The sequence below is a fragment of the Protopterus annectens genome, chromosome 5.part1, assembly GCF_019279795.1.
Source record: "Protopterus annectens isolate FY-2018-M chromosome 5.part1, PAN1.0, whole genome shotgun sequence".
Taxonomy (NCBI): Eukaryota; Metazoa; Chordata; order Ceratodontiformes; family Protopteridae; genus Protopterus; species Protopterus annectens.
The window spans coordinates 581496197-581507951 of record NC_056736.1 but is presented as its reverse complement, the minus strand read 5'-3'; the positions used below and the strand labels follow the sequence as shown (position 1 = coordinate 581507951).

Genomic DNA, 11755 nt, shown 5'->3' with positions numbered 1-11755 from the left:
AATCTATTTTGCACCTCTCTCTCTACTGACTGCCCCTCCCCCTGCAGTCCCCTTTTGGGGGAGCTTCATCCCACATCACCTTACTTATATATACCAACTCCACTGTCCTAGAACAGTGGAGAAAGAAAAAGGCCAACATGAAAAAAAATGATCCCACAGAAGAGCCCCTGTATGCAAAAATATTTAAAGACTTGAAGAATCAGGGAAACTATGTCGGTCCTTATCTTTGCGTCTTTTACTCAAAACTGGAGTTGGAGTATCCAACGACATAATATAATTAAATTTTTTACCAAAATAGTGAAGGGCTCACTCCGCCCGTCGCTTAATAGTGCGCTTGTTGAATCTAGCACAAAAACGGCAGGCCGAGACGTCGTGGTCTGGGCCTAAGCAAGGTATACAGAAAGAGTGGAAATCCTTATGCGGTATTTGCTTCCCACATGAAATGCAATTATTAACTTTGTCTGACATCGGTCTGAGGCAAGAAAAGTTTCAACGGGTACTTAGCTTTCAAGAAGACTTCGGCTGAAATATTTTCGTAAATCTCAGGAGCTGGCCGACTGGCACTTGCGAACTGCTTCTGCTTCGGGCACCGCGCGGCAAGAAATACCTAAGAAGATGGCGTCGGCAGCCTCTTTTATACTCCTGCCGCACTGACGTCAGGGAAGAAGCGACGACAACCGACGCCGGACCTAGACTTTGGAATTCGGCCGACCGAGGACCCGCCTGACGGCAGGATAACCCATCTGTAATGACTGCAGCTGTATGCACGATGAACATCTGCACTCTTGTAGTCAGGGTAAATGCAAGACTGTTCAACTTGGATTTGCCAATAACCAGCATATCTCTGAATGAAACTAAAGTACCAGCAGAATAAAAAAAACAATATTACAAACATTCACTAAAATGAAGTAGGGTGCACAAAACAAAAATGGGCACATCTTTTAAAGGGTTTTTAGCACATATTTCCTCAAGGGTCCATTGCCAATCTTCTGAAGAGCAAAGAAGTGAACGTCAGAATACTGAATGCACAATGTTGAAATGCCAACATGCTGACTTGTTAAAATGTTGAAATCAAAATGCCTACTCCTAAACAACTTGCCCTCAGGAGCCGTGTTAGCACTTGTTTCTGAGTTTCAGTAACAGTTGAGTGACATTCATTGACTGGCTGTGTTCTAGTGCAGTGTTAAGTATGTAGCATATGTATACTGTTAGTAAGCATTTTGAGATCAGTGTTGCCAAGTTTCTACATTTTGACTCTTCTGGACTGTGCATTCAGTATTACAACTTTCAATATTGTTGTTGTTTGTCTTTCGGCTTTCCCGGTTAGGGGTCGCCACAGCGGAACTCCAGTCCGCTAATGATTGGCAGTAGATTTTCACGAACGCTGAGGTGCCAGCTCGACGTTCAACCTTCAACGAAGGCACGCCCATTTACGCATGTCTTTCAAATGCCACCCAACCGTGGGGAGGACATGCAGACTCCACATAGAAGGCACTCCCCACACTCCAGCCGGACTCCACATAGAAGGCACTCCCCACACTCCAGCCGAGAATCGAACGGGAGAACCTCTTGCTGTGAGGCAACAACGCTACCGCTGCACCACCGTGGATTATTACAACTTTCAGTCTAGCTTTCAGGAAAGGTTATGTGACATCTTATTTAACAGTAGTATATTACAACTTTCAATATACTACTGTTAAATTAGATGTCACATAACCTTTCCTGAAAGCTAAACAAAATGAGATCACTGCCATAGTCGTCTGATATACTACTGAGCTGTATATAACTTTGCACGTTTAGTCTGCGTTTCTAGCAGCACATTTTACTCAACATTTAATAATCTTCATGCACATGCATGTGCATCTATGTGCTCACACACACACACAAGCACTCCTTAGGCAAGCACATCATGTGTGTGTGTGTTTTTATATATATATATATATATATATATATATATATATATATGTATATGCATACTGCCGAATAAAAATTCCTGGTAGGGGTGAGAGTTAAAGTGAAATTTATTGCTGAATTTCCAGGTTTGATCTCAAGTGATTAAATGCTCAAGCCATATTTCTATTGCACAAATTACACTTCTTAAGATTTCCGTTTTTTATTGTTGCTAGTTGTGCAATTGCTGAGCATGTGTGTATGAGCGATGCCCCCATAATCACATGACGGAAACCTAAGTAATGTAATGGAACACACATTTGAAGGCTTAAAAGTCAGTGGTAGGACAGAGAAGTTTTACAAAGGATTTTAAGAACAAATATTTTTTTTAATAAAGTTTAGGTGTTATTTCTGGTTTTGCTTAAGCAAAGCCTAGCACTGTGGCTTCTCCTCTATGTTACAAACAACCCTGCTGGAACATTCTGCACCATCCCATCATATATTGATTAAAATGTGCTAACACAAGCACAAGATTTAAAAGTAAGACTTTCATCTAAAATAGGCTTGGTGCATTAACTACTGTAAACCTTATTGGCATGAACATTTTAGGTTATTTGCTAGGTCTCTTACTGACAGTAATATACAGCTTTGTTTAAAGTTTGTCCTCAAACTAGGATATATAACTGGCAGATCCTCTTTCAAGCTGCATCTTACACAAAAAGATGCAAGCAAAAATATTGACATTTTGAAAAAAGCTACCTTTTTAAAATGAATCAAACTACATCAACGTTTGGATAGATGGAAATTGTAACATGATTTACTGCAGTCCTGCATCTTACTTTTACTTGCACAACCTTCACAGTTTCCTGACACAAAGTCAGATATGAGAGCACTACATCCTTTGTAGGCAATGTGGTACTAAGCAGCGCTAAACACAAGAGTTAAATCGCTTCCGTCTTACTAAAGAGCTAAGTCTGAACTGTTTAGTATTTTCTTACTGACACAATCTGTCAGCAACCCAACAAACTGAGCAAGTCATTTCTGGGGCATTTTTAGTTGTGCTGCTGTACAAAATTTTGATAAATTACTTTTGTATATACAACAAGTACCTGTATACATCAAGTGTGCAAACATGATTTGGTAACATTTTAGTCTTTCTCTCCTTTCAGAAAGGAGAAGTGGGCACTTCAGAAAAGAGCACACAACGTTAACTTGAACTCCTCAGCGAGCTTACTGTGACTGGTCAGCAGAGCTCTGCGATGGACTGGCAGTTCCTTCCTCTGCGCTACTGTCCACATCCTGTTCCATCGCAGTTTCCTCATCTGCCAATCGCTGGCTGGTGAAATTATTGATCTCAACAAGTCCAGGACATTGTTCAACCACCACGTTAGAGCTGGAGTGACATGGTATAGAATACTAAACAGCAGGGCCAGCAAACCGAAAAGAAAAAGAACAGAAAAATGTTTACATTACTTTTTTATACAAAAATATTTTTCTTTCTTCATCTCGTCAAAATTTTCTTTAGTATCAGTACAGAATATGGTATCCACTGGTACACTATGAATGCATTATCCCATTAATAAAAAAGGCTATACTCAAACTGTCTAATATTTAAAGCCCTGTGTACAGATTATAAAAGTCAACAGACAAACGTCTTAGGATTCATCAAATTAAGTGAAAAATAGTAATTCTACAAAGGTGAGGAAAAAAAAGAAGTCTCCTGAGTGTTAAAAACACACATCCCCACCTACAAGTAATTGTTTTGAAATTGAATAGTTTTTAAGTTTGTTTTTTTGTATACAAAAAACTGAAACACAGCCGAAATGTCCTAAGTTAAAGTTGATCCAATATATTCAAGGATATGCATTACAAATGGCAAAACATGTAACCCTACAGAAGCTGTCAAAACTGTACTTCTCTTCCTCAGGAAGCCAGTAGATGGATGATAATTTCTGCTTTACTTTTTTTTAAGAGATGAAAATCAAAATTTTCCTTGGAGAACAATCTAGAAATGTTTGTCGTAACATAACCAACACCTACCAATATTTTCAGAAAGCATCTAAGTGGATTCTCCCATAGAAGTGCAAAGATTTAATTACTAGGTTAAAGGCTGACAGAATGTAATGTCCACAATTCGTTTTACAGGAGGCTGGCAAAAAGTAAGATAGTTTAACATTACCACGATAAGTCAAAGTGTAAAGCATTAACGGCAAAAGTAAACTGTAACAAACCACCAATGAAATATGCAAACATATATACAACATTTCTTGGCAAGTGGCCTGGAATTCTTGGTGTGTTTGGTCTTGTAAGGACAGATAACCTTTTCCTTTAAAAAAAACTGTTGAAATGTCTCTAATGGACACAGACAGCCTGGAAATAGTTCACCTCTCAGGACCCTGCTTGTAAATTTTCTTCATCTCCCATGCCCCTGCTTACCACTTCACAAAGGCACCAGAACCTAAGAGATTTGGGATGCATATTTGGCTTAAAAAGGCCCTTCTGGTCATTAGCCTAGTCAACACCTATGAAGCTATGAAAACAATGCACCTACTGACACTGAACCAAATTGGCTGATAACACAATTACTGTTAGGTGAGCCCACAAAACTTCTACAGTTACATATCCCTCCCACCATCTTTTCCTTGCAATTAATAAACAATACATTAACAAAACAGCTAACCATTCAAAAAAGAAATCCATTATTCTATGCAATCTAAATTTAAACTGACACAAATACATTAAATCCCAGTTAAGCAAAAACAAACTTTCTGAACAAGTCAGCCTGTAAGACCCAATCTTACTAACTGGTTTAGTCTCTCAAACACAGTTTACAACCAAGGACTTCTAAGATGGCTGCGCACACTGATGAACAGGTACATTTCAGCTCCTCCAATGAGAAAAGAGAAACTTGTTAAAGGGCCAGTGTAACTGCTTGTTTGGGTAAAATTCAGTGACTGGCTATTAATTGCACTGTCTGGTTTCCAGCAAAGAGGAAATTTGGAGAACGTGACTCAACATCAATGAAAAAAGGAGGAGAGAAAACTGACTGGGGAGGATCCTGCAGCTGCTCAGCAAAAAGCAGCTCAAGTTTCAGCTTTGGTACATGAGAAGGCTTCCAGTACTTTAGAGGAAAAATAAATCAAATCCAATCAATTGTGTTTAAAGTAAAAATAAAAAAACACTCAAGAAATAATATATTAACTTAAATAAAAGGCTGGGGAAAATAGAAGCAGCTTTAACTTGTTATTCAGATGAGCTGATAAAAGTGTAAAAATAAGAAGATAAAATGAAAAGTCTAGCAGGGTAGAAGGTTCAAGAAATAAAAGTTAGAAAATGCAGACAGAAAACCTGAGAATTTCTGCTATACCATAGAAACTGGAAAGAACAGACTGTATTTACTTTACAAAAGCACAAATACGCAATTGACTGGTGTTCCACAGCAAAATTTTTAATTGAGAAGGCACATTGAGAGTATGTGGCATTCCCTCCAGTACAACTCTTTTGAGTGTGTAGCTTTAACTCCTAGTGGGTGTGGCTTGAGCCTTTAAAAAATGAAGTTATCACCTTACAGTTCTAACATACTCATTGGAAGAGGTCAATTATCAATGCAGTTGTGTTTGTCACCATGTATGCTTCAAGATAAAATATTCTGATACCTTGTATGTAGCATGGTTTTAGAATTATTAATGCAAATATGAAAAAGTAATAGTTGTAATAGCAGTAGGAAGTAACTGCAGAAACGCCTAGAGGAGGACTCTGCTTTAAAGAGTCAGCAGGAGACAATAAACGGATATGGCCTTTTAGTCTATCCACATAGGATGTTGTTTATGCCTTGTCTTTTCTTTGTGAGGAAACTGAGGCTGCTCTAGCTGCTGTAAGTGCCTACTGGAGTACATGCAAAATGGTACACCGTACTTTATTATTGGTCTAATGAGGGCCAAGTACAGCAGGACTATAATTTCCTTGGATTTGGATGCAATACCTTTACTTATAGATTGTGTTGCATAGGACTTCTGCACCACTCTGGGCACATGGCAGTCAAAGTTTAGGCTATCTGTGTACCTACATTTTCACCTCTGAGCTACTTTTAGGGATGTGCTATTAATGTTGTAATTTGTAGGGGTACTTGACTTCCTAAAGGGTATGATAATGCATTTTTTTTTATTTAGTTTTAGGACATGGTTCTGGCACCAAACATTTGTCTGCTCTACACCCTCCTGAAAGATCTCTGCATCATTGGGGATTCAATGACTACCCCCATCTTGCAGTCATCAGCAAACTTTGTCATCCAGACGTCTTCCACATCAGCCTTGACCTTAGAGAAGTACATTAGAAATAGGAGTGGTGCCAGCACTGAGCCTTGTGGCACACCACTATTAACTGGCCTCTTTGCTGGATCTGGATTCACCTACTTTAACCACATGTCCTGTCCATGAGCCAACTGGCTATCCATCTGGTGATGCAGGGATTTATGTCCAGCTTTGCAAGTTTATTTATTATACCTGAGGGCGGAATTATGTCAAATGCTTTGGCAAGGTTGAGGTATGCGGTATTGTTTTACCCTCACCCATGTCCTTGCTGACTTTCTCACAGAAATCCACCAGATTCAATACGTATGACCTGCCCTTAAAAAGCCAAAATGGGCAGAGTCCAGTGTTTTGGAGGTTTCCTATATCATTACTTATCAGATGGTCCCCCTTTATGCAGAGGAATGACTGCTCCTGTCCTCCACTCTGTTGGGACAAAACCAGTCCAGATGCTATGGTTAAATAGACACTAACAAGCCTGATAATTCCTGATTTAAGCCATTTAAGAGGCAACGTGGTATATTATCAGACCCCACTGAAGCTGTGCTTTTAGCTTTAGAGAGCACAGTGCCAACTTGTTCTTTGGTGGCAAGGGGTGGTGGAGGGTATTTCTTGGAGGAGAACTTGGGGTGATGGGGAGGTGAAATCAGAGCTTTATCAGCCAGCAGATTTGCTACATCTTCTGGCTGACATGCATGATGCCATCTACAAGTAATACCTCACATTGTTGGGTGCTGCCCTTAAGACAGTGGACATAACTGAAAAATGCCTTATGGATATCCTTAGGTTTTTGAAGGCTATTTTTATCTCAAAGTCTGCCTTCAGAAACTTGACTAGTTCCCCGATTCGCTTCTTTAGACTAAAGAGGGACTTTCTGCATTGTTGTGCACATTACCTCATACTTCTCAACAGGATTTTTTTCTTTCTTTTGTTGTACAACCCGTTAACACCAAAGGTCCACCGGGGTGGCTTGTTTTTGTGGTCTGACCTGGGTTTATTTTAGTCTGGCACTGCAGTTTTTATACAGTTGTTTATATAGTTGTACAGGGCTTTTGTGTACACCTCTGCATAGTTTTCTGGATTTGGTGGCGATTACTAACTGTGCCATCCTTTAACACAGGGTAATTTACCTTAGAGAAGCTCTTAAGGTTTTTGGGGTTAGGTGGGGGGACTAGTTTTATCTTTATTTCACGGGAGACCGCTTTTTTGATCTGATTTTACCAGTGAGGACATCACACTAAAGTGCAGCGGGTCTCCCATATTTGAGTACCAGACCTAGGATATTTGTTCCTCTACTAAGAGTGCAGGCTAGTTGCTCCAGGGCATTTGAATTTACAAAGTCATTAAGAAATTTTTGACCTGCATGTTAGTGGTTGTGTATGCCTCCCCTTTAATGGACAGGTAGTTAAAATCACTTATGAATATGGCATTGGGCTGGATGGTGAGTGATTCTAATAACTTCAGGTATGATGTATGGTTTCCCAATTCATGGTGGGGGACTTGTAGCTAGCAAGAATATGGTAATGGATTTTCCCATGGTTAGTTGGACATGGAGTAGCCCAAGCATGTCATATTGTTTGACCAACCTTGAGGTGTGCTTATCCTTTATGTAAGACAGACACACCTCTGCCTTCTGGTCTCTCATGTTTAGTAGGTGGTTGGAACGTATGAAAGGCATTATAGTCATGCACTGCCAGAGTGCTTTCCATGGCTTTGAACAAAGTTTCAGTAATTGTGCAGATGTCAGCATTCCCAGGGTGAGGAGAGCTTCTAGGGGTGCAGTTTCTTATTGACACTCCTACCACTGAGCATAACACCTTTAGCTTTTCCTGAGTAGCTTTTATGTTGGAATGCTTGGCTATGCCTACAAAGGTATTATAGTGGTGGATAATGTTTTGGCTAACATCGGAAAGCCTAGAGGTGACAGGTCCATTCCTGGCAAAGCAGAGGGGCCTGTCAACCATGTCGTCTCAGGCTGACAAGTACTGTACCCCTTTGGAATGACACCAGTGGCTAAGCCAGTTGTTTGAGTTGATATTTTTCACTGGTACTGTGGCATCATCCTTGGCGATGGTAGAATGCTGCTCTTGAGCTGCTGCATTCCTCTGTGGGGGCAAGACATCGTGAAGCTTTCCTGAGGAACTTCAGAGGGGGAGAAAAGAAATGATGCAGCCTCTTGTCAATTATCTCTGCACTCAAAAATCATGAGTAATGGCCACTCAGGCTTGAAGGCACAGAGACAAGTTCTCACCAAATGCCTCCAGAGTATGGCAGTAGAGCTACCCCTTCACGAGTGCTGGATGGGTTTTTCAGCAAATGATCCTCTAAAATCCTTGGTTCTGAGGACCACCTCTGTGGCAAGGGCAACATCCATTTTTACTCCACCGTCCACCTCTGCCCAGAAGGGGGGGGGGGGTTCTATCACCACAAATGTTGTGAGGAAAACCCTAAGCTTTATGAAACCAAAGTCTCTTGCCACCCTTCTGGTTCTGGCACAAGGTTCTTTGAGGGTTGGAGAAGTAGATGCTAGCGGCAGACTGTGTCTTCCCATCCTGTTCTCTCCTGGAAAAAGTATCTTTGACTTTGGGTCCAAAGACAGTGGAGCCATTGTAAGAGGCATTAAAATAGGAAGTTTTAAAGTTCTCCCCAAAATTACAAACTCATCCAGGTGTGCTGGCGAAGGGTGATGCCATCCACTGCATTAGATAACAGACATGTGGATACACTGGAGATCCACTGGAGGGTGGCCAACTGCAAGCCTATGGTCTCACAAGACTCTGCAGTTATGGATCCTGAGAGGGACTTGGAGAGCGCCTTAGTCAAGTCTCTCTGAAAATAGATTAACGGAGCCAAATAATTCAGCAACTGGAGTGCAAAGTTCACTGAAGCTTAAATCCACTTTCCAAACTTGTCCAATGCCCCAGACTCCCTTATTAGGGAGACAGATACTAGAGCTTTTCTCTGACAGCTACTTTTTAATGGATGCTACACAACAGGGCACTCACTCCAGTGAGGTCCGTCTTTCAAGGAGATGGAAATCTTATCTGGTTTTCAGGGGACAGACTCCACAACATCCAGTTTCTTCCATGCATACTGAGAAAACAGATCAAGGAGTTCATCAGCCGGGGGGGGGGGGGGGAGTAGATGGAACAGCTCAAAGTGGCACAAGGAAGTACAGTAGCGCAAGACCTTCCCATAACAGTAGATGCGCCCTACTTCTGACTACTGCAATATCCTTTACTCTTGGGATATCTTGCAAAGGACAGCTGAATGTCTGGCCAGCATACCAAGGCCTTTACCTCTTCTAGACACCATACGTCAGATGTGTGTCCAATGTGCAAGACTTAAGGTAAATACACAATGTATGAGAGCCCAATTCTCAGAACTGAATTGACCGAGAAGAACTAGAACAAATGAAAGTAATAGCACATACATCCAGGAAGGGAAGAAGAGGGGGAATTAAAAAAGACCCCTCAGTCACATGGAAAACAGAACAGGGGGGTGTGGGGGACAAAATTCTGAAAACAGTGAGACTTAGGACATCAGGAATGGAGAAAGGAGATTTTACCAGTAGGGATGACTGCAAAGTAGAGGTACAGAAAATAGTTAAAAGGAGGCTTGAATTTTACTGGAGAGAACCAGCAAAGGAACTAAGGTACCGGGAGCAAATAACTAGAAAGAGAAAGGCAACAGAGTGGGAAGGGACCAAAAAGAAGTTTGAACTTTAGGGTAGAGACTGCCACCAGGGGCCGACACAGTATAGGCACAAAAATGGAAAGGAGTGTCTTAAGTGAAAGACCACCTCTGGTAGAGTTTGTATTTGAGTCTAGAACAGAAGCTGCTGTTAAGAAAGGGATAATTAGTAAGGCATATAAAATACTGCATGACAACTGTGAGAATCAATCAGAGGATGTTAGAAAGGAATGAGGTGAGGAAACCATTTTACAAAGGAACAATGGAAGGATATGCATACGGCTCCTAATTATGCAAGTCCACAAAGTTTAGTGTTTTTGCATGGAAGTGTCTGCACTAGTATTGTTATAATCCAAACAGACTTCAAATATTTTTTTTCAGAGGGAAACAGAAATTCTGGGGGTACAATGGGAACGAGAGGGGTAACGAGGAACATGTTTGTTGGGAATGTAATAAGTTGGAAGACTTTAAAACTTCCCTATAAAGAATGTCAAACATTTTGTGGAAGCAAATCTCTGTAACTAAGAAAATTATTATTTTGAACAGGAATACATAATCTGAATTGTCTAGACATTGTAAGGTCTTAGTAAATTTAATGCTACTGTCTGCCAAAAAAGCAATTACTAGAAAATGGAAATCGAAATCCAAACTGTAGATGAAGTGTTGGACATTGTTAAAGAGATAAAAGTATTACAAGTGGGCTCTTAAGAAAATGGAAGGAGAACATTACACAGACATAAATGGAATTTGTGGGAAAAATACATGCAGAATAATGTTCAGAAGAGGAGTGAGGTTTAAGGAAAGGCAGAAATTGAGCAAGTTATGTAATGTTGAACTAAAAAAGTTGTTCTAAAGAAAACACGCAACGTATAATGCTTGAAAAGACATTAAGTATGGTTTTCTTTTCTACTAATGTACGTGTGTCTATATCTTAAATGATACTTCAATAAAGGTGTTTAAAAAAATACAGTTATAACATTCTTGATCAAATCACGGCTGTGCAAGTCTTAATAAACAATCTGAGTGATCATCGTCTTATACGGTCCCTTAAATCTCACATATTTTTTTTCTCATTTCTTCAAGATGAATCCCATGATCTATGTAATCCAATCTACACAGAGAGCCTGGACATAAATGGTATCCTCAACTCAGTATCAGTACCCCAATTTTCTGCTCTCACGAACTTCTCTAACCTGCTCACTCCAAAAAAAATAATGGGTAATAAAATACCACGGTTAACACCTGAAGTTCATATGCTCAAAGGCAGTTACTAGGCTTGCAGTCGGACCACTGAGGTGCCTAGCCTAAATTTTCATTTGCTTCAAATTTGTTAAATGACTAGCGCAAAGTCACACAGCAGGCAAATGAATGTGGAAGGACTCAAACCTTGTACCACAGGAACTACATCCCACAGCCTTTACCCCCTGTGCCAACTGCCAGAAGTAACAATTAAAGACAATATATACTGTTTGGAAACAGAAACAGGACCCAGCTAATATGCAAGCACTGCATGATAACAAGAACAATCATCAAGATTGCAACATCTACACACCTATGTTAAATGGAGACACTGTACAAAAGATATTACAAATCATTCTGGATTTGGGTAAAACCATATGCTGCCTCTCTGGATAACAGACCCTGAATGTTAATAAAAGACTTCACTAACATATAGACTCTTATATTTTCTTCAGTTCAACTCTAATCCCCCCTTATGCCAACTCCATTATATAAATTAATATAATATAATCCATTGCCATTGACTGTGCCAGTGGCTCAACAGGTAGCACATTTAGTAAGAAAGACCAGAAGGCTGTGGGTTCTATTCCCACTCCAAGTGACTGGATTAATTTTCAAATTGCTGG

The 11755-nt window shown here is 40.3% G+C and overlaps 1 protein-coding gene across 1 annotated transcript in view; it reads right to left on the bottom strand.

Moving 5' to 3' along the window:
- Nucleotides 1-1984: 1984 nt before the first annotated feature.
- The window catches only part of EMSY (EMSY transcriptional repressor, BRCA2 interacting), a 1287433-nt gene continuing 1277662 nt past the window's right edge, over nucleotides 1985-11755 (bottom strand). The window contains exon 19 of the mRNA XM_044072832.1: nucleotides 1985-3306. Within this exon, the coding sequence (XP_043928767.1) occupies nucleotides 3121-3306 (186 nt within the window). The 3' untranslated portion in view covers nucleotides 1985-3120. The remainder of the gene's footprint in view (nucleotides 3307-11755) is intronic.